Source organism: Haematobia irritans, chromosome 1, assembly GCF_050003625.1.
Source record: "Haematobia irritans isolate KBUSLIRL chromosome 1, ASM5000362v1, whole genome shotgun sequence".
Classification (NCBI taxonomy): Eukaryota; Metazoa; Arthropoda; class Insecta; order Diptera; family Muscidae; genus Haematobia; species Haematobia irritans.
In genome coordinates this window covers 5269419-5293162 of record NC_134397.1, presented here as the reverse complement: position 1 = coordinate 5293162, position 23744 = coordinate 5269419, and the positions used below count along the sequence as shown (strand labels likewise).

Sequence of the window (23744 nt, the reverse complement as noted above, 5' to 3'; positions counted from 1 at the left end):
AAGCAATTTTCATTTTCAGTGCACATGGACCGATATTCACCATTTTCGACACACCTCTTTATGTTACTAAAATACTTCTAGATTTAAAATTTCATGCAAATTTGTTAAAAACTATGGTTTCTAAAAGCCCAAGAAGTAAAATCTGGAGATCGGTCTATTTGGAAGATAAACCAAAACATGTCTCATTTCAGGTAAATTGGATAAAAACTACGGATTCTAGAAGCCCAAATAATAAAATCATTTCTTGCACACCTATTTATATTCCTAAAAACCTCCAGATTTTCGATTTCAGGCAAAGTGGATCGGTCAATATAAAAGCATGGTCCGATACCCAACATTTTCAGCACACCTCTTAAGGGTTTTCAAATACATGTAGATTTCCAATTTCAGGCAAATTGTATAAAAACTACAGCTTTTAGAAGCCCAAGAAGTAAAATCTTGAGATCGGTCTATATGGGGGCTATACCAAAACATGGACCGATACTCACCATTTTCGGCATACCTCTTTATTGTTCTAAAATACCTCTAGATTTCCAAGTTCAGGCAAATTGGATACTAACTACGGATTCTAGAAGCCCAAGAAGTAAAATCGGGAGATCGGTCTATATGGGGGCTATACCAAAACATTAACCTATAGTCACCATTTTTGGCACACCCTTTTATGGTTCTAAAATACCTCTAAAATACCTCTAGATTTCAAATTTCAGGCAAATTGGATAATAACTACGGATTCTAGAAGCCCAAGAAGTAAAATCGGGAGATCGGTCTATATGAGGGCTATACCAAAACATCAACCTATAGTCACCATTTTTGACACACCCTTTTATGGTTCTAAAATACCTCTAGATTTCCATTTTGGACAGAAATTACGGTTTCTATAAGCCCAAGACCCCAAATTAGGAGGTCGGTTTACATGGGGGATATAGAAAAACATGGACCGATACTCAACATTTTTAGGCCATTTTTTCCATTTTCACCATTTCAGGCAAATTGGATAATAACTACGGATTCTAGAAGCCCAAGAAGTAAAATCGGGAGATAGGTCTATATGGGGGCTATACCAAAACATTAACCTATAGTCACCATTTTTGGCACACCCGTTTATAGTTCAAAAATACCTCTAGATTTCCATTTTGGATAGAAACTACGGTTTCTATAAGCCCAAGACCCCAAATCAGGAGGTCGGTTTACATGGGGACTATATCAAAACCTAGACCGATATAGCCCATCTTCGAACTTGACCTGCCTGCAGACAAAAGACGAGTTCATGCAAAATTTCAGCACGATTGCTTCATTCTTGAAGACTGTAGCGCGATTACAACAGACAGACGGACATGGTTATATCGTCTTAGAATGTCTCTCTGATCAAGAATAACATACTTTATATATAACATACTTTATATAACATACTTTATATAGTCGCAAATCGATATTTCGATGTGTTACAAACGGAATGACAAACTTATTATACCCCCGTCACCATTCTATGGTGGTGGGTATAAAAAACGTTTCATAAATGTTGCACCTCTTAAAAAAAGTGTTAAATTTACCACTAAAGTGACACAACGGTAACACTGGTCCAAGATGCGTACTCCCACATACTTTTTTTCCATTCTTCTTTCCTAATTTGTTGTATCCAAAGTGAACCCCATTAAATATGAATCACAATTACTTTAGATTTCATGACAATATCATTTTGCAATGTTCCACACAATTTATCTTCATTTAATATCCTTTTCAATATCCTTCAAATTACTAGAAGAGTTCACTTTACATATGACCTTGAGACTTATTTGCCATAAACACTACCAAATAATAATGGTGAAATAATGATGGTTAATTATAAATTTAAATATTCATTAAAATTTGCAAAAACGTACCTTGATAACTTGTTAATAGCTGTTTTTCTCATTAGGACTGTAGCAATATAATATAATTTATTATTAAGATCACGAATTCGCAATAATAATTTGTCATTAATAATGGCCATTGTGATGATGCAAAGAAAGGAAGAGAAATTTCAGGAATTATAATCAATCAAATTATTGTTGTAAAAGGTTGACATAACGACATAAATATATAAATCAAATGTTGTATTACAATTATATACAAGAGTAAAATCTGGAATATTCCTAACCCTTAAATGCCCAAATGAATGAATTACTTTACAACGAGATTCGTTCATGTAATTTCTAAGTCCTTTTCAAATAGCTAAATAAGAGATTTTCCATGAAAGACAATGAAGGGATTTATTTAATTGAGTCATTGAAGAGCAAATGCCAGATATCAAATTATATAAGTTTAAGTATACATCTTTCAGCATGGGCTAGTGTGCATTTCCGTGGTCTTCAATATGGATTTGGTCGAGGGAGATGGTTCAATTTGAGTCTTATAAGCTAACTTCTAATGGAGAAAGCACATGAGCATTTTTCTACCCAAACTGAACCATGTCTAAATTAATTGTACCTCTGGTTATTATAATTAAAAAAATATATGTTTTTTTAACTAATTTCCATTTTGTTCTAAACGGTATAAATATCATTTTCTTTAAAGATACCATGGGCATTTAAGGATTAAAGTATAGAAATACGAGTTGAGGTATACTTTTAGGCGCTTATATAATGTATGTAAATCATGTGTCCTCACTGATAGATAAATATAATTTAAGTTACAAATATATACAAATTTAATTGATACCTACAATGGTGACCATGAAAGTAGTTCCTGTAATTTTTAAATAACAATAGCTAAGATATTTTTAATTATTTAAAAACAAAACCAAAATATTTTTTTTTTTGAAACACTTACATCAAATATTGTATATAAAATGCGAGGCCACCATTATATTTGGGTAATAAACATTTTTTAAACATTTTATTTTCAGAAAATTAATTCTCGAAATTATCTAAATATTTGAATACATTTGTAGCGCCATAAAATATACAAACTTTTAATATAAAAAAACTATAATTTGATCACATTTTATTTCAAAATGTTTTATGTTATGTTAAAAAAAATGTTTTTTTTATATATATAATATATGGTTTTTACCTATATTTTCCATTTGTCCCGGTGTACCCCATCCGCCATGGGCGGCATTGCCGGCCTCTCCACCCAAACCCCCACCCGACGCTGTAGATGCTTGGGCATGCATAAAGTTAGGCGGAGGTGGCACATAATCACCGCCATCGATGACTACACCATCTATGCTGGGGCCAAATGCAAAACCAAATTCGGGCTGTTTAATTGGTACACTCAACAACTGGTCCAGAGGTTTCTCACGTAAACACTTCATGAAATGGGCATGCGGCAGATCGTGAGCACAGTTAACATAATGGGCCACTATGGCAGCATATTTGGCAGGATTACTAACTAAAGACCATGGTGCTAAACCTGACCCGGACATTAGTATGGCACGATTGAATAGTAAACCTTTTGTGACATGAAAAATAAGAGAAGGGAATCAGATTAAATGCAAAAAATATTCTCCAGAGCGAAGCTCTGAATATTAAACTATAAAATATTATACACATATTTCTCTTGTTTTTAGGTGCCCATTGGCTATATGAATAACTTACCTTCTGGCACAGCCATAGATGATATGAGAAAATGTACACAGGCTGCTCCGGTGCCATGACCGGCTAATGTAATACTTTGTGGGTCACCACCAAATGAGGCAATGTTCTCCTTTAGCCAATGTAAAGCAGCTATAATATCCATAAGGCCATAATTTGCAGGCAGTTTGGAGAAACGATCCGTGTTGGCATTCAGGAATCCTAAAGGGGAGAAAAGGTACGATTTAAATGGTAGTACTCTCGAAATAAAAAGACAGTAATAACTAAAAAATAAATATTGTAGTTCAGCATTTTTTGTCTGCTGAAACAATTTGGAGTACAAAAACCAAATATGGACTTTTCTACAAGACGAAAAAAATGGAAATAGTTACACATTTTGAAATCGACTTATGGATTTTTTAAAATCACATCAAATCGACCTTTGATTTTGGCCATTTTATAGCGACCAAAATCGACAAATCGAACTTCAACGAAAAAGATGAATTAGAATTATAAAGAAAATTGTAGCTAAAAAAAAATCAAATTGGAGAAAATTTTGTCGAATGTAGCGATGTCAAAAGTCGACTTTCCATTAAATATGAAAATAAAAAAGTCGACTTTTGTAAAGGTCGATTCATAAATACGAGTAGTAAACATTTAAAAATTTTCAAATTAAAAAACAAGCGGAAAGTCGACTTGAACAACCCCCATTTTCATGGAGCTCTGTTAGTGCTACGTTAGATAACAAACTTTTAAACCTTACACACAAAATTTTTTTTTTTTTGATTCAATCACGAAATTAATTGATCCAATTAATTTTTTAATTGAAATGTCTTCAATCAAAGAATGATAGTATCAATTAATAAATTAATTGACGGTCCATTAAAAAATTAATTGATCCAATTAAAAAATTAGTTGATACTATTAATTTTTGTGATTGATTTTTGTTTCAATTAAATTATTTGTTGAATCAATTAAATTTTTAATTGAATATTTTATAAAACTCAATTAAAATTTTAATTGGAAAAATTTTCGTGAAATTTTTTTCTGTGTACTTTGGACATATCCTTCATCTTGCCTATATATGGTATCCATATGGTAGTTAAGAACTTAACTGCTAAAGTTAACCGGACAGAAGATATTTCCAATTTATTTTCTGTTAACTGTCACTTAAAGGCTAACGGAGCCGACAAAAGTCGAAAAGTCAACATTTTGATTTGTGAAAAGGTAAGGTTTAAATGGGAGAGTAAATTAACATACACTCAAAAAAAAAAAAAAAACAAAATAAGTACACTCAAACAAACGACAGTAATAATAAAAAAATTGTCGATTCCGCAGTTTTTGTCTGCTGAAAAAGATAGGGCTATAAATTTTATATACACTCAAAATATCACAGTCATAACAAAAAATAAAAATAGTCGATTCAGCAGTGTTTGTCTGCTGAAAAATGTATGGATACAAAAACCAAAAATGGACTTTTTTCTTTTTGAAATAATATAAAAATAAAAAATATTAAAATTTTTTGAAAATCGCTTCGAATCTACTTACGATGTCGTCCATCGATCGACAAATTGAGTTTTTATAGTGACCAAAATAGACAAATTGTTTTTTTAACGAAAAAGTCGAATTGAGATATTATGTACTATGTATTAAAAAATTGGTGAAAATTTATTCGAAAGTAGCGATGCCAAAAGTCGACTTTTCAGTAATTCTAAAAATCAAAAAGTCGACTGTAGATATGGTCGATTAATCGAAAATAGATTAGATAGATAAAGTGGATTAGTAGAAAATCGACTTTATTAAATTTAGATTTTTTTTTTAATTAAAAAAAAATAAATCGAAAAGTCAACATTTTCAAATATGGAAAAATGTAAAAAAATAATTTTTTTATTCTCATTGCAATGCTAGAAAACAGCAGTATTTGTTTGCTATTATTAACAGTGATTTTTCAATGAGAGTAAGAGCTTCAAACCACTTAGTCTTAGCTTAGACTATATGCAATTATATCTAGTTAGTGACCTTGAATTATTTTTGACCATTCCATTTGAAGGATACTTCATATGATTTCCTTTTTGTTCCATTTCATTAAAGATCATCAACATTATTCTTATTAAATAAACCACATTGACCCTAACTCTGGATTTTGAGCAATTTAATTGTATTTGACTTTATGATTCATTTCAAGCACAATGACAATAATAACGCCAGACTAGAGGTTATATAAACATCCATATTAAATAGAAAGATTTACTGCAATCTTAATGGAATCAGATGCTAGCAAAATGGTAACAATTCACACACTACTTACCCAATATACCCAGTCTGTAGTTTATGGTCACTACAAGCATCTGACCAAAACTGGCCAACACCGAACCATCATAAGGATTTCCACTATTCCACTCATACGATTCACCATGCACGAAAACCATGACGGGCAATTTACTTTGCGAAGAGGACATCGATGCGGATGATGAACTGCCACTAGAGCCACTGCTACTACTGCCACCACCACCGCCACCACTACTACTCGAAGACGATGCTGAAGATGACGATGATGAACCACTGTTGGTTGAAGAATCTCTTGAGGCAACTGCAAATGAAGATGGGCCAGAAAAAAAAACCAAACAAACAAACAATGAGAAAATAGAAATTAAGGACATTGTAGATAGGAATCGCTATATAAAATTGGTCTGCAGTAGTCATAGTCCTATGAACCTAAAGAGCATGAACTTTGTTTAGTATTTAGCTAGCATGCTTAGAGATAAACACTTTGCCTTTGAACGAATGGGCTATGGAGAAGAGTTCAGGGTTAGGGTCGGTTGGTTAGATGATTTAGTAGACATTAATTAATGTACTCTCTTAGTTTTTTTTGGTCTTGGTATACGGCTGAATCAAATGACACATTGTTTTCACATTTGCTTTAGTTGGTTCATTTTTATCCCTTGCCCTCTTACTGTTCCTCCTATTTGGTTTTGGTAGATGTCGTTTGATTAAGCATTGTCAGCTGTCAATTAAGGTCGGTATTTATTTATCAAAAGTCTTGTGTTTTGCTTATCATTCTCTATAGAAATTGATTCTGAGTGATTTTTTTTTTAATTTTCCTAGGCCATCTGTCAAAGTGGCATATACAAAGAACATAGAATTTGGTTTTATTCATTAATTTGTGTCTAACCCAATATATGGTCTTATTTCGAGATGGGGTCCAAGGATATGGATTTCCTGGTTTTTGTACGTAAAAATAATATTAAATTGTTATATTTTTCTAATTAAATGTGAGGAAAATTTTTTAAAAAATACACACACTCAAAACAGACTGGACCCTCTATTTTACTAAAGCCAATTTAACTTTATTTTAGTTCATGGAATTATTGTGTTTGGAGAATTTTTGCTTTTCTCTAATAATTTTTTGCGTACGTTAGTTAAATAAACTAACTAAGGGGGAAAAATTAACACAACTAAAGCATAAAGACTAAATTCGTAATTCTCACAAAATAGTTAATTATTTCTTTAAATTTGTAAATTTTATTCCAAATTCCCATATCTTGAACTTCATATGACACTAAAGACATTTTTGAAAATTTTGAATTCCAATTTTTTCCTTCAAAATACAAAATTATCTTTAAAAAGTGAAAAAAATTAATTAGGTCTAATAAAGTTTCTTGAATTTGTTGAAAAATATTTACTTATTTTTGCGATATCGGCATGAGATCAGCGTTAGTTAAAAATTTCTAAATATAATCTAAATTTTCTAAAATTAAGCTAAATTTTTCTTTCTGGTGTGAACCCACTTTTTTCAGTGCAAAGGCTAAATTTAAAAATAAATTGTTTCTTAAATATATAATTGGTGTAATTATTTGCTTCTTTAGCTCGGAATCAATACCAAAGTAATTAAAGGGGAGTCATATGTCAAAGTGATATGAACTGACTAAGCTTCATCCCAGCAAAAAAAAAATTGGAAGTTCCTCCAAAGGCACAACTTTAAAAGCACTTCCAAAAGATGAACTCCCATTCATTTAAATTCTCAAAAATAAATAAACAATTTAATTGAATATATCAAATCCAAGTTAGAATGATGACCTTCAATAACCTTCAGAAATATACAATGGACCCTCTTCAAATATATATTTTCCCCCAATTTGAATTCATTAATCTTTTTAATTTTTGCCCGCTGTTTGGGGAAATCATACAAAAAATGGTCTTCAACCTCCATATTAAACCATTTGTCAATTCGAAACGTTTTGCTTTCATTTATTTCTTTAATTCTGTCAATTGCGAATGGTAACTGACATATGATTATTAAAACCTTTCGACTGTCAGTCAATTGAGTTATGGTGGATTAAAATGTGGGACCATGTTAGGAGAGGAAAAAGGCCTGAATATTGCTGATGCTTGCAAAACATGAGTTCAACATTGATTGGGGTAGTACCATGAAAAGCAAAAACAAAAAATGATTTTTTTATGGAGGATATCAGCTTGCCCGGGTCATTCAGAAAAATGAAATCATGTTCCAGTATATTAAGATAGTTGGGAAAGAGTATTATAAATTGGTACATAATATGCGATGGCAAGATGGACATGAGATCGACCCTAGCATTTATTTAATTTATTGGCCCAGTATCACTTATTGATTCGTTTCAATGATGTTTGTATAAATTGGTATTCTTTTTTTTTAGATAAGGAAAAGATAAATCCTATATAGTCACTATTTGTGGGTTCTTTGATTTTTTGGTTGTCATTCGACCAAATGTGTCTCATCATTCAAAATGTACTTCTTCAAAAATTGATAGTGAATATCATTTCTTTAGTTAATTTGTGGCTAACATTAACATAACCCTTAAAATTTAAGCATTGTCGCTATCAAATTGTTAACAAAACGTACTGCATACTTCTAGACCTCGCTTTGAGTCGCAGATACGTTCCAAAAAACACGAGGCAAACTGAAATGACGCAAACTGAATTATGAGTTTCAAACCATGCAAAGATTGGAGACAGATAACAACGCAACTTCGAAAATCTAACGACGCAAAGTGAAAACTAGTACTAATTCAGCAGCGACGCAACTTCGAAACAACGCAAAATGAAACGACACAAAGCGAGATATAGGTTTTGAGATTAATCAAAACCCTAAAACAGCTTTTTTCTGTTAAAAATGTCGTCAAAATATTTTTTATCCCAAGAAATGAGGCCTTTCCATATCTTAAATATATAAATCTATAAAAAATTAATTGCATGACCATATGCTGTTCCATCTCACGCACACAGGTATAACGATTGCTCACATTTAAATTTTATATCAAATCAACCATTCTCTCCCACTCAACATGAAATATATGCATATGTACCTCTTTTCTCTCTCTCCCTCTCTCTCTTTTTTCCACTGTTATTGTTTCTCTTTCATGCGATGATAAGGTGTTTATTATTTTGTATGGCAATTGTATCTATCATCATATACGATACGATGATGGTGGGGGTCCAAAAAAAGGATATTTAGCTGGTGCGATGAGGAAAGTTGATTTGTTATAAAAGTGTAAATTTATGATTATTGCCTTTGCGTGTATTAGCATTATAAATGTTTGTGGGCTTTGATTGCATTTGCTGCTGCTTGAAAATGCCAGTAATATTTTTGGAGTTTTACTGTTGAGATTTATAAGCGAGATTGTAACATTATTTCCTTCCATGAGTTGTGCAAAATATTTACTGCCACGAGTACACACTTACTATTTATGCATATAAAGGTAATAAACATTATTATTTATGGCAGTTGGCAATCATTATTGCTATATGGGTTAAAGTAACTAAGGTGCGAGCACAAAAAAAAAAAAAAGAAGACACGAATACGAAAAACAAACTTACTGGTCCTAAATGTTGCAAAAAAAAAAACTTTTCTCAAAGCTCATAACAAATGGAAATAAAGTTTGTTTTGCAAAAACAAAAACTTGGAAAACAACAAATCGTAAGTTTTGTTTTATTAGAGTGTATTGAATTTTTGAAGCGAAGTTAGATACAAGCTTTAAAAACTTTCAATGAAATTGGTTTCTGAAATGGTAGGGAAAAATTTGAATCTTTACAGACCCTAAAATATTAATTCTTTTGTTAGACTTTTTGTTAAACATTTTAAAAATGGGTTTAGAAAAAAACTGGGACCACTATTAGAAAATTTGCAGCTAGAGGGACTATAGCCATCTATCTACGATACAGCTGTAATATATAATGGAAAATCGTCCAATATTTTTTTGGAAGGGGAGGGGGGAGGGGTTTGTGTTAGATTCTAGAATTTTTCTGGAGGAGGCTAAGCCCTCTTCTAGAGGCCTTTCTACACTTACGGCGACCACTCTTTTATGACCAAAAAATGTATGGACGGACTCCTTGTGAATCCCAGAAACATTTGGTGACTATATTCATGGCAGAGAAGTCTAAATTTTTCCCTTCGACTCCCATGTGTACCAGTGGATTCATGCTTCTTCCACTATTACTACAAGCACTTGTTTGAATTGGTCTTATGGTCGCTTTTGTTGCCCGATGTGAGCAAACAGGCCACTCAACGTTTTGGCAGTTTTCTTATGGCCATGATACGACGTTCGCTATCATTTGAAGAAAGCACCGTCTATCCGAGGTACCTACAATTAGCGGTAATCTGTGATTTTTTTGCAGAAAAATTTACCATCCGATTTACCTGCCAGAAATTAGAATCGAATCACAGACAACACACAGTGAAGAGAGAATACGAGTCCGATCTAATTGAAAATTTTGAAGAATGCTCTTCAGATTTTCCTGAAGGTTAGATAAATATTGCGAAGTCAATTTTGCGAAAACCAAATACAGTGAAACCTCTTACACTTGGACACTCTGAAAAGCGGACACCTCTCAAAAGTTAACTTTTTTCGTGAGACGTTTCCCATATTATCACAAAATTAACATATTATATGTGAACACCTCTCAAATGTGGACAAAATTAAGGCAACCTTGAGTGTACACTTCTGTGAAGCTTCAATGTACTATAATTTTAGCAAATTTGATTTAATTTCTTTAGCAAATTTCCCGTTTTGTTTTTTTATCAAATATCAAATATGTTGCAGTCATTTAAACTTCCCATTTTTCCATTTCCATGTTTATTTGAAAAAAGGCATGCTCATTTCGTGTTCACTTTACATTGGCAAAATTAAATCTCTTCTTTTTTTCCAAAAGTCATTGTTCGTTAAGAAGAAATTGCCTGTAATGTTGAAAAATTCATTCTTTTCTTGGCCAATTTTGTGTTCATTCGTGAGACAAAAGTTCTTTTTAGTCAACATGCCATGTTGAAGATTTCTCCTTACAATCGAGCACATACATACGCACACGTACACACACACACTGTCATTTGCTCACATGGTCTCATTCATATGCCCACCTAGCCTTGCTTATGTTGCATGTTTCATTTCCATTCACAGATTGTTATTGCACCTAGGAGCACAATAAAAATGCATACAGCACACGTCAGTTTTTACAGAGAAGCATTGTAGTTGTATGTATGGTGGGTATGGGCATAGACTATAGACTTTAGATAGATGAGCCATGAGTGTCAAACTATTTTTGATAGTTCCGAAGATTAAGAATAAACGAGAAAAATAAGAGCACGCTTACAATCTCTTTCGTTTTCCTTTTTGTAGTTTGCCAATTTTACACAAAATTAGAACGTGTATGATGCAACAGAGGATTTATAAATAAATTAATATATTAAAAGTTCATATTTGAACAAAAAATTGTGACCAAAATCGCGAAAATACGAAATTTAATTTTGAGCAGCATTGCTCTTTACGAACAACACAAAAGCAAATGCACGAAAATTAATGTTTGGGACTGACTCTTTACGAAAAAAAACAAAACGAAATGTCAGAAAATTAATTTTTGGAACTGACACATTTTTTTTAAAGAGAATAGTGGATCATCTATGTATTAAAGGGTCTATGGGTATGGGTGTAGAAACTCTCTTAGTCTTCTCTTTCATTGACTTGGGCAATCGATGCGCATTTGAAAGCTAAGAGTAGGTGCGTGCGTGTGATGTTCATGATTCTTAGTTTGAGCCAGTTTCTATGCTATTGACAATGCAATCGTTACAAATGGCTTTGCATTAAATGAAATTGTGTTGCAGAGAAGTTGGCCTTTTATACAGGTTAAAAGTTTTGCCACACTGATGCTCAAAAGTGTGCTTTAAAGATAATACGGGGCATAAGAGTGATTAGGAAATTTAATAAATATTCCAGCCGATAGCCTTTATAGGTGCTTTAATATCTATTATAGTTGATTAAATTGTAATAACTAATTAATAAATAACTAACGGCCATTTTCATGTAGCTCAGTTTTGCTTTAACTTCCAGTTAACGGAAAGTAAATTGCAAATATCTTCTCTCCGGTAAACTTTAACTGAAAATTTTTTGACAGTTGATCCTAACTGGCATAAGGAATATATAGATAATATGACGGCTATGCCCATAATACGATTTAAAAGTTCATTAGTTAACGGAACACTAACGAAGCTGCATGAAAATAGGGGTAAATAAAATAAAACAAGTATATACGGCCGTAAGTTCGGCCAGGCCGAATCTTATGTACCCTCCACCATGGATTGCACAGAAACTTCTACGAAAGACTGTCATCCACAAATTTCAACTCACTCGGATGAAATTTGCTTCTCCAAGGGGCTCCAAAACCAAATCTCGGGATCGGTTTATATAAATGATTATGGACTGATAGGAACCAATTCCTGCATGGTTGTTGGATACCATATACTAACATCACGTACCAAATTTCAACCGAATGGGAAGCATTTTGCTCTTCCAAGGTGCTCCGGAGGTCAAATCTGGGGATCGGTTTATATGGGGCCTATATATAATTATGGACCGATGTGAACCAATTTTTGCATGGTTGTTAGAGACCACATACTAACACTATGTACCAAATTTCAGCCGGATCAGATGAAATTTGTTTCTCTTAGAGGCTATGCAAGCCAAATCGGGGGATCGGTTTATATGGGGGCTATATATTATTATGGACCGATGCGGACCAGTTTTTGCATGGTTGTTAGAGACAATATACTAACACCATAACCGAATTTCAGCCGGATCGGATGAAATTTGCTTCTCTTAGAGCAATCGCAAGTCAAATTTGGGGGTCCGTTTATATGGGGGCTATACGTAAAAGTGGACCGATATGGCTCATTTGCAATACCATCAACATCAATAACAACCACTTGTGCCAAGTTTCAAGTCGATAGCTTGTTTCGTTCGAAAGTTATCGTGTTTTCAACAGACGGACGGACGGAAATGCTCAGATCGACTCAGAATTTCACCACGACCCAGAATATATATACTTTATGGGGTCTTAGAGCAATATTTCGATGTGTTACAAACGGAATGACAAAGTTAATATACCCACCATCCTATGGTGGAGGGTATAAAAAGATTCAAGTCTATATACGGCAATTTTCTGGTGTTTCTTATATAGCGTAGTTGACGTGTTGTAATATTACAAAGGACTCTGAGTAATGTTCAAAATCCATATATTGGCTATGGACCGAAAATATAATAAGTAAATACTTGGTTAACTATATGTACCCTGAAAGAAAAGCTTTCTTTTCTGATGAACAAAATTTTAGACAAATAAACTTTTCGTTTGAAGCTAAAAAATTTCTTTAAAATCAAATAAAAAAATTGTACCCTTTGTCAAAAATTTCGTTTTTCTTTACATTAAAGAGGAATTTCGTCCAGAGGAAAGAACTTTTTCCTTTAGGTGTATGTCATGTAAAGTTCAGTCGATTTTTCAAAATATTTTTCAGCTCAACTCTTAAGAGAAGGCCAAGATCTTGAGATTTTTTTTCATATCCTCATAAGAAATTAACACTTACAAATACCAAAAAACAGAACTACAAATAGTAAACAATTGTGCCATTTATGCGCTACACTGTGTAATTAGGAAATTGTGTTGTGCCTAGCTGGATAGGAAAAATGTTCTAAAGCTAATAATAAATGGAATTAATTGATTTTCACAAACACGCATTGAAAGAAAATTACAAACAAACTGAACATCGACTGAAATTGAAAATTTGTTAGTAAATGAAAAACTTTCAAATTGGAAACTTCAACTAAAGTTGAATTCAAGGTAAAAGCCTAAAGCATTCTTTCATTCAGCAGAATGTTCCATAAAACACGAACACGGAGAAATGAGCCTGTTAGGAACTCACAAACACACACACACACTCACTCATAACAAGCCTGTATACATGTTCTCTTCGCAATCATGAAGAATGTAATCGTTTATCAAAGCGCTAAAATGTTTGTTTTGTATTCAGGGATTCCAACTTTCAAACCAACCAACCAACAACCATCATCATTCCACACAATACAACAAATTTTCCAAATATCACCATCACCAACAACAACAACACAAAAGAAGGAGTTTTTCGAAAGGTATAAAATATGTGAGTGAGCATATGAGAGAGGGTTCCTGTCAATCAAACTCTTCATTTCAATGAACCTCAATGTCAATCTGCCATGGTGACACCGTCTAATGGCACATCATTTTCTAAGGGTTTTTGTGCCAAAAGCTATATCTCCACGAACGAACGAACCACCGTTCGTTCGGGGTTATTCACACTTCTCTTCTGGTAATTTAGTGAATCTAATTTGAATGGGGATATGTGTGATGTATTTTGCGGAGAGGCAGGCTGGGATGATGACTTGGTGATGGTTTTGCTGTTATGCTGGCAACGTTTCGTGTGGTTGGCTTAAATGTTCATTGTTGTAAGCCTCAATGGTTTTTAAATTAAGTGGCGATAACAGAGTGAAACTTACAGAGAGTAACCCGTATCGTTAGAAGTGTTACCAGTTGTTGGCAAAATTTTCCATATACTTTCATTAAAGAAAGTTTTCATTGCAGGGAATTTTAAATATGTTCATGGTTTTGTTTTTCAAATTAGATTTTAATGTATTGGAATTGTAAAGAAAAACAAGGGAGGAGAGAAAAAAAGTTGGACATAAAGCGATCATTTTGCACTCAACACCAGAATCACTATCCCTATCGCTCTCTTAGTGTATAATAGAGGAAAATAAGAGAATACAAAATTTCCCCATACCAGGGTATTGCATGAATAAAGTTTATTGAATTCTTATTTTTGACTGAATACTAAACGTTTTATTGGAGCAATATGGAAACTAGGAACTATACGAATATCACTGAAAAAAATATTGTCGTGAGGTCAAAGATTTCATGTCTTTAAAATACGAATACAAATTTTGCTTAGCATAGAAGACGCATTTCTCTAAAATAAAGTTATTTTCCTTGTCCAAAAGTCGATAAACTTTTCAATGAAGTCATATTGTCCTTATAATTAAGTGATTTGACTTAAAAATGGGTATCTTAACATGAAAGAAAAAATGTATAGGCTAAGGTCAACTTGACTTTAATAATTCAGAAAAATTCTTTAAATTTAATGAAATTGTCTTTAAATTTGTTGTCTTTTTGCATCTTGACTACAAAGCAAAAAATCGTTCAAATATAGGACATGTTTTTCAAAACTTTATTTTAAAGAAGTTTTTTACTTCAATCATAGCATAATTTCTACTGGAAGTCGATTCCTAATTTAGAAAATGAAGTTGCCATTAACTCGTTTTTAAAGGACTTTGATAGCATATGAAGAAAAAAAGCTGAGAAAGCGAAACATTAAAATTTGCTTCCTAGAAGCAAGTACACAAAACCTACATTTAAAAGAGAATTGTGTCTTAAAAGTATTCTTACTTGTATTCTCCGCTTCTTTGGCTCGGAATCAATACCAAATTTTTTAAAGTAAAGACAAAATCTTTGGAACCGAGTATGATTTTCTTCAGTGTATTTATCATATATGACTTTAATATAGCTCCAGATTGGCCAAATTAAATTAATATTGAGTTTATAAAAGAAAATTTACCTTCACCTATGACATTAACGGAGGGATGCATATTTCAAATACTCGTCTCCTAAATTTTAAAGCAAAGTCTATAAATGTTTTTTTTTTGTTTTTTAAGAAATTTAAAGAAGAAGTTATTTCAAGAAATTTAAAGAAACATTTTAATTAAGATTTATTCATCATTTTGTTTTATTCAGTAAACCTGGGACATACATCTAAAAAAATAAATCATAGTTCATTTAGTTTCATTTAATTAAAATTTATTTGTGTTTAAGAAATTTAAAGAAAACATTTTTCCAAACAAAGAAATGAGAGCCAACGTGGTGCAATGGTTAGCATGCCCGCCTTGCATACACAAGGTCGTGGGTTCGATTCCTGCTTCGACCGAACACCAAAAAATTTTTCAGCGGCGGATTATACCACCTTAGTAATGCTGGTGACATTTCTGAGGGTTTCAAAGCTTCTCTAAGTGGTTTCACTGCAATGTAGAACGCTTTTCGGACTCGGCTATAAAAAGGAGGTCCTTTGTCATTTAGGTTAACATGGAATCGGGCAGCACTCAGTGGTATCGGGCAGCAGAGAAAGTGGTATCACAATGTGGTATCACAATGGACTGAATAGTCTAAGTGAGCCTGATACATCGGGCTGCCACCTAACCTAACCTAAACAAAGAAATGTTAATTAAAATGTTCATCATATTTGTTGTAAATTTTTAAAATTTACGTTTCTCCGTTATAGGCGTATATCATTGAAGAAAGACAAATTTTCATTAAAACAAAAAAGAACATTGTTGAGAAATGTTCTTTAAATCAATAGAGATATTGAATCTGTGGCTTATAGATAAAAATGCTTCAAAAAAGGTCAAGTCAGTTTTTAAGGATTTTCTGTCTTTGGTTTAAAGTTTTTTTTTTGTAATTAAGAAAACCGTTTTATAAATTGAAGTATCTGTTATAAATTGGATTATAAAATTGACTTTTATTTGAACGTGAAAAGCTTTGCTAATTTATCGAAAAAATATGATAAAAATTCTCTAAATTAGAACTTTTTTCTAATTTGAAGTGTATGAAGCCTTGATTTTAAGCTAGATGGAAAATTTCCTTATGTCAAAGAAACGACATTTTAGGCTCAATATCATTAACAAATTCCTTAAGGAAATGTGAAAATCCTTGAGACTCCAAAATCTAAATTTAGAAGTAAATGGAGTCCCAGCAAAAAATTCTCCTGAAAAGTAGATCACATTTAATGAATTTAACATGGGCTTGTCATATGACAGAAGTATTCCGTTTTCCGATTCTTTGCATTCGGATTTCTTTGCTTGGGAAATTCATTTTAAATTAAAAAATTTAAAAGGCTAAAAATATATGTTTTCACCAATTTCAATTTTATTTTTTATCACTTATAATTATTACACTTTTATTTATTTATTATCAAATTTTTACAACTAGAAAAACGTTTTCCCTCCGAATATGGGTTAGACCTTGGTTTGTTGGCAACATAACATAATAAGAGAATATTTGTTTTATTAATTCTATTTCTTCCATTTATATTCCACAAAAAATTGATAATCCATGGAAGTGAAAAATTCAAACGGCACATGTTCGAATCCTGTGGGGTGATCCAAGAAAAGGATCAAGGATTTCCAAACAAATAGTAACGAATCGATGGAAGTACCTATTTTTTGAATCCTTTGCATTACTTTTAAAGTTATGGGGTGATTTAAAGACATAAACAATATTTATTCACCAATTCCAATTTTAAATTTTTTCAATTTCATTTTTTTTATTATATTTTTTTCAACTAACTTTTATTTTACTTATTTCTTTTTGGGATTTTCTAATCTTTTTGAAACATTTAATTGATCGAAATTTAAATTTTCTCATAAAATGACCAAATAGCGCATTTTCTATAAACTTAATTTAAGTGGAAAAAATTGAGTGGATTCTAGTTGCGCTCAAAAAAAATATTTGTGGATCAACTTTCAATGGTTTGTTTCTTTGTCGGGGATGGGAATAAAAGATATATAGATTTATACACTGATGGCTCCAAATTGGATGGCCAAGTGGGTTTCGGAGTATATTCTAAAGATCTGGAACTTCGAATAGCGAAAAGATTACCTGATCACTGTAGTGTTTTTCAGGCTGAAATATTAGCAATAGGAGAAGTGGTGAATTGGCTGAGAAGTAATGCTCCAAGCAATATTGGCATTAATATATACTCAGACAGTCAACCTGCAATAAAATCCTTGGACTCTGTGTTCCTCAACTCGAAAACGGCCATCGACTGCCGCAAATCTCTCAATGAGATGGCTGAGCAGCACAATATTCACCTAATATGGGTGCCTGCACGCTCACAAAAAATCGCTTCTGTAACATATACTCCCAAACATATTTTGCTTCAAGCATATACATTTTTGGGTATTGCCCAAACATTTATATGTTTGATCTCTTCCAATATATAATATGTTTGAAAGCATATTGGTCTAAACAATATATGTTTGGGTAGTCTAAGTTCCAACCATTTTGTATTTTTGCATCCAAATTCAATAATGTTGTCTTCCAAAAAACAATATGTTATTATGTGACCATATAATATGTTTGGAAGCATTTTGCACCCAAAAATATTATATGCTTAAAAAAAATTCGCCCAAACAATATTGTGCTCAAAATTTTATTTATTTATTTATATACTTACAATCATAATGAATTATGAAAATAAACAGGTAATATAGGTGCTAACAACATAGGTTTTCGACCTGAATGCTCAAAATTTTGTTTTTGCCCAATTGTATATTCCCCGACATCTTTCTCACTTCCACAAGATTTTTTAGTTCTTAGCACCTTTTTCTGTAATACAAACATTGGAGAAGAAATTATTCAATTTTATGTTTTTTTTTATTCGAACAGCGGACCACACAGTTTGTAAGGATCAAAGAAGTAGCTGATCAATTGCCCAAGGAAAAATAAAATGTTAATTTTGTAATAACAAGCAACAACCACCAACTTAATTCAATATCGCTCCCTGTTAAATAGCGCTCCAAGCTACTAAACACATATATGTTTATAGGCTATTTCTAAATTAATATATGTTTGCATTCAAGCATATTATATTTACAAACATTTTATGTCCCAAACATAATATGTTCTAACATATTAACATATATGTCCCAAACATGTTATGCTAGTTTATGAACATTATATGCTTGCACTCAAAAATATTGTGTTTAAAAATTTGTGTTCCAAACATATAATGTTTATAGCCAAACATATGAAAAACAGTCTTTTTCAACCGTGTGGCCACAGGAACATACCGGGGAACTGCGAAGCAGATGAGCTAGCAAGGCTAGGAACTACCTTACATATTCCAGGGGAACTAGAATCTGTTGGTGTGCCTCTGGCTACCTGAAGCTCTTACTGCGTGAGAAGGCTGTCATGATGTCAAATGTTCGATGGGAGAATTGTAAGGGTTGTAACGACACCAAGCAAATATGGCCCCATTTAAACTTAAACCGCACACTAGATATGCTAGTGTTCTCGAGACGCCAGATATCACTCCTGATATCTGCTCTAACGGGTCGCTGCCTGATAGGCGATTTTGCAAAAACTATTGGTGCGAAGTATAATGACTATTGTATGAGCTGTCATGTCATTAAAACTAGAAGTGCCCATATGTAATAGGTACTTTTAGTTAATGTGGTATCACAATGGACTGAATAGTCTAAGTGAGCCTGAATCTTAATCGGGCTGCCACTTTAACCTAACCTAACCTTCTTTGTCGGGGATTCAAATAATACAAAATCTTTGCAACTGAGTAAGCATTTTTCAGTGCATGCTGAAATATTGAATCTTTCCAACATTCTTAGTATTTTACATCGATTCACTTAATATGGTAGAAAACAAAAATTATTATGTTTAATACCAACGTCAATAATTTCAATATCCCCAAAATGTCATTCAATGAAGTAATGAAGTTTTGGAAACTTCTAAAGAAACTCTTCAAGAAAAAAAACTTCATAAATTGTTTGAGAAGTTTCCATATATTGTTGACATCCTTCACACGTTTCCCCTTTTCGATAAACTTAAGATCATCGTAATCATATTAAATAATATATCACAATTGGGAGAAAGTTCATAAGGATGTACATCCATATGTATAAGATTTGTAATATTTCGTGTGTGTAGGTGTGTATTGAATAAGACTTTTTCCCAATCCTCATCATCATCTGCGTATAGAGATTTGTAAGACAAGTGTCTGTAGCAATTTGCCCACATCCTCCATATTTGAGCCAAGTTTTGGGCCAATGTAAAGTGGTTGTAAGACCCTGTTGTGTATATCCAGAGAACATGTAGAGAAAACTAAAAACAAAAATTTGAAATTTTGAAGTTTGTGTTTGTGTCATATTGTGTATCAAAAGTGAATGTTATTTGCGAGTAAAACGGATGTGGGCAAGACAAATGTTACATTCAAAAAAAAAAAAAATAAATAAATAAATAAAATAATAATAAATATATATATATAAAAACATTCTTCTCCACAGTTTATATTTTATTGGATGATAAAGAGCACAACTATTCCGAAGGTTATTAGATTTCAAATGGATCCTAAAAAACTTCACTCTGGAATACAAAACCGTAATTAGGCCAACTGACACTTTTTTGCTACCATTTAGGAAATTTATCATTGTCCTAAAAGCAACGATGAGGGAACTCTATAAATGAATCCTAAGATATCATTTAACCCAAATTAATATTTTTTCATTTAAAAAAGGCTTTAAAATCGAAGAATATGCCCTAGAAACAATTGTTCTTAATATTTAAAAATCTCCTGAATCGTTGTTCTAGTACAGCAAGAAATAATTTTCGTTGAGTGTACTAAGCAGAGACCAAATATACTAATAAATAATGCCAGCAAGGGTGATCGAAAGAAAGAGTGAGAGGTACTCAACGGATAAAGGAAAAACATAAAACAAATATCAAAGTTTTCTACTCTATTCGTTGAGTAGTTCTACACAAGCAAGAGAAAATATTGTCCTACCGAACCACATTCCTATCTATAATCACACATACATCTTAAATACCAGTTATGGCAAATTGGGAAAATCCTGTGGAAAATTCGTTGTACATAGATGGGTATGGTAGAAGAAAGTAGCAAGTGGTGTAACATCCTCCTTCATGTTCATGTACACTAAAAGATGACAAAAGTTGAAAGTTTTTAAATGGTGTTTGCATGTTTTTGTGGTGACAATCATGTTGTTGTCGATGTTGAGATTTTTGCCAAAGTTCTAAGCATCATTAAGAAACATAGAGGATTTGCTCTTGTTATCCTTAGCCTTTAGATATTTTTTGCTTGTGTTATAATCTCAGTAACAGAAAAATTGCAGATGCCAGTAAATCGCATAGATTTCAAAAGATTTCTAAGGTTAAATATTGCCTTTTAAACTAAACTGTAGTTAGGAAATTATAACCATCTTAAAAATTATTTCAGTCATAATGGAAATTAATTTTTGTTAGGGGGAGAGATGATTGTATTGGTTTCTCGCCTTCTACTTTCACCACGAAGCGAGTTGGTAATGAAGCATGCATGACATGAACTGAACTCGTCTGGTTTGCTTGTGTTATTCGAAAGTTTCTTCTCATGTCTTTGTTGGATTGGTTAGGGCAAATACTTGTTTTACTTGAAATTTCCCCAGAGCAGTTGTTACTTGAAATATATTACAAAGTTAGACAGATTTCAAGAACATGGAGAATATTATATGAATATGAGATCTTAACAATTTGTTGTATAAACTAATGGTGATTTATTGCCTAGATTACCAAAAACAACAAGTGTGTAGATTTGAAGGCTACAATGTTGTACTTAAATTTAAATAAATAAAAATTTGATTTAAAGAAATTGTCCTTAAATTATCTGAAATATTGAAACATTAGATTTAAGATAAAAACGTTTCAAATATAGGCTAAGACTTATTTTGAGAATTCAGCGTCTTTGGTTCAAAGTTTTTTTGGAATTAAGAAAACATTTTTTTACTTTGAAGTATCTGTTATAATTTGGATTTTTAAACTGGAATTTGTTTGTACGTGAGTACCTTTATTAATAAACCGCGAAAAGAGAATGAAAATTTGATAAATGAGATCTGTGTCCTAATTTTAATTTTATTGTTCCTAGATTTAAAGCCAGATAGGTCGCTAAAAATTTCTTTATTTTAAAGAAGCCGCAACTTTGGCTCGGAATTATAGCCAAAATCCTTAAGGGAAGGTCAAAATCTTTGGATCTAAGTAAACTTTTTTTTGAGTGTATAATTGTGAAAAAGCTTTTTTAAATATTATCGTGAGGTCAAAGATTTCATGTCTTTAAAATACGAATGCAAATTTTGCTTAGCATAGAAAACGCATTTCTCTAATATAAAGTTTATTTCCTTGTCCAAAAGTCGATAAACTTTTCAATGAAGTCGTACTGTCCTTATAATTAAGTGATTTGCCTTAAAAATGGGTATCATGAAATGAAAGAAAATTTTTTTTGGGCTAAGGTCAACTTGACTTTAATAATTCGGAAAAATTCTTTCAATTTAATGAAATTGTCTTTAAATTTGTTGTCTTTTTGCATCTCGACTACAAAGCAAAAAATCCTTAAAAAATAGGACATGTTTTTTAACACTTTATCTTTAATACGTTTTTTACTTGAAATATAGCAAAAATTCTTCTGAAAGTCGAGTCTAATTTTGGAAAATAAAGCTGTCGTTAACTCGTTTTTAATGGACTTTGATGGCTTATAAAAAAAAAATAAAAAAATTAAAATTTCCTAGAAGCAAGTACACAAAACCCAAATTTAAAAGAGAATTGTGTCTTAAAAGTATCCTTACTTCTATTCTCCGTGTCTTTGGCTCGGAATCAATACCAAAATCGCTAAAATAAAGACAAAATCTTTGGAACAGGGCATGTTTTTTTAGTGTGGTGGGTTCACTGTTTTTTCAGTGTATATTTCACTGATGGCGAAAGCTCGTAATATTAACGAAATTTGTCATTAAAATTGAGAGATTGTATTATTTAACAGAGAGAATGTAATAACAAAAAAGTATACACCAGTAATACAAATTTTGTTTCAATGAAAATTTTCTTTATTCCAATGAAAAAGATATCCTTGTCTCAATTTGAATGATATTTTCTTTGTTCCTTTTTGCAAGCCAACGTAATTTTCTACTGCGCCCCGCTTTAGCTATTTCCAGTTGCTTTATATGACATTCATATTACTTTTATGGTCATATTGGTAAGAGTTTTATTCATATCCCTTTTATGAGATTTCACATATAAATGCTAACAAAAAAGTTTGCTCCCACTTTCTATTCATTATTTATGAGTTTTCTCTTTCAAATATTCGCTAGTCATCATCACCCCAGAGTTAACATTTCATTATTAAGCCATTCACTTTTTTGCATATCATAGTGTCACGCACCGGAGCAATATCAAACACCTAACATGGCCTCCTGAGATTTAAACCTCACACGCATAATAAAGCATATGAGTCTCATGTCTGAAGTCATAGCAACTGTGAAAATGAGTCAAATGAATAAAGTGAAAAATACCACATCAGTAATTCACATTCGCCAGAAGTTTCAGATATGCATATTTACTTCTATGGGTGGGGAGGCAGGCAACCTCGAAAACAGAATTTTCTTTGAAATGCGGTGACGTGTTGGCTCCTCTTTATTCGGCGTAACAATGATATTACGCTCGTATTATCAATTATTAAGGATAGGAATTTTGTGGCACATTCTGTGGCCTTTTGAATGTCACACAAAATAACAGTTATAACAAACATTTCTTTAAACAATGCCCTGAATTATACAGGGGCGTTGAGAAATGGAGACCATTGTGGAATGGGCGAGTATGAATCGCATTTTCCGTAAGTAATTGTAGAACATTCAAAATAATTTCAGAAGTGGGAAAGAAAATATTAAAAAATAATATGAATGGAGTGTTTAGCTGCTATGAAATTTGGTGCGAAAAGTTCAAGAGTGAGTTGTGTGTATATGTTAGAGGAACAAAGGCGTAAGAAAGACAGTGGCAAAGAGGGAAAAAGATTTTAATTTCAAATTGGAATATATTTGGTCGCAAAATAAGTTGAGTAGAGTTTTGTGTAAGGGGTATTTTGCAGCGATCTATTTTCTTATTTAGCAAACCGTACATATTCGTTTAAATGAGCTGTTTCTCTTCAACAAAATTATTTTATCTATTGTTTTGGATAATTTAATTGTTAGTCCTATTTTAGAATATTCCGGA

General features: G+C 32.2%; 1 protein-coding gene across 1 annotated transcript in view; it reads right to left on the bottom strand.

The window, feature by feature from the left end:
• Nlg3 (Neuroligin 3) overlaps positions 1-23744 on the bottom strand; it is a 126976-nt gene that overhangs the window by 38887 nt on the left and 64345 nt on the right. The window contains exons 3-6 of the mRNA XM_075289021.1: positions 5863-6144; positions 3579-3776; positions 3052-3432; positions 1881-1917 (exon numbers count right to left, since the gene is read on the bottom strand). Of these exons, the coding sequence (XP_075145136.1) occupies positions 1881-1917; positions 3052-3432; positions 3579-3776; positions 5863-6144 (898 nt within the window). The remainder of the gene's footprint in view (positions 1-1880; positions 1918-3051; positions 3433-3578; positions 3777-5862; positions 6145-23744) is intronic.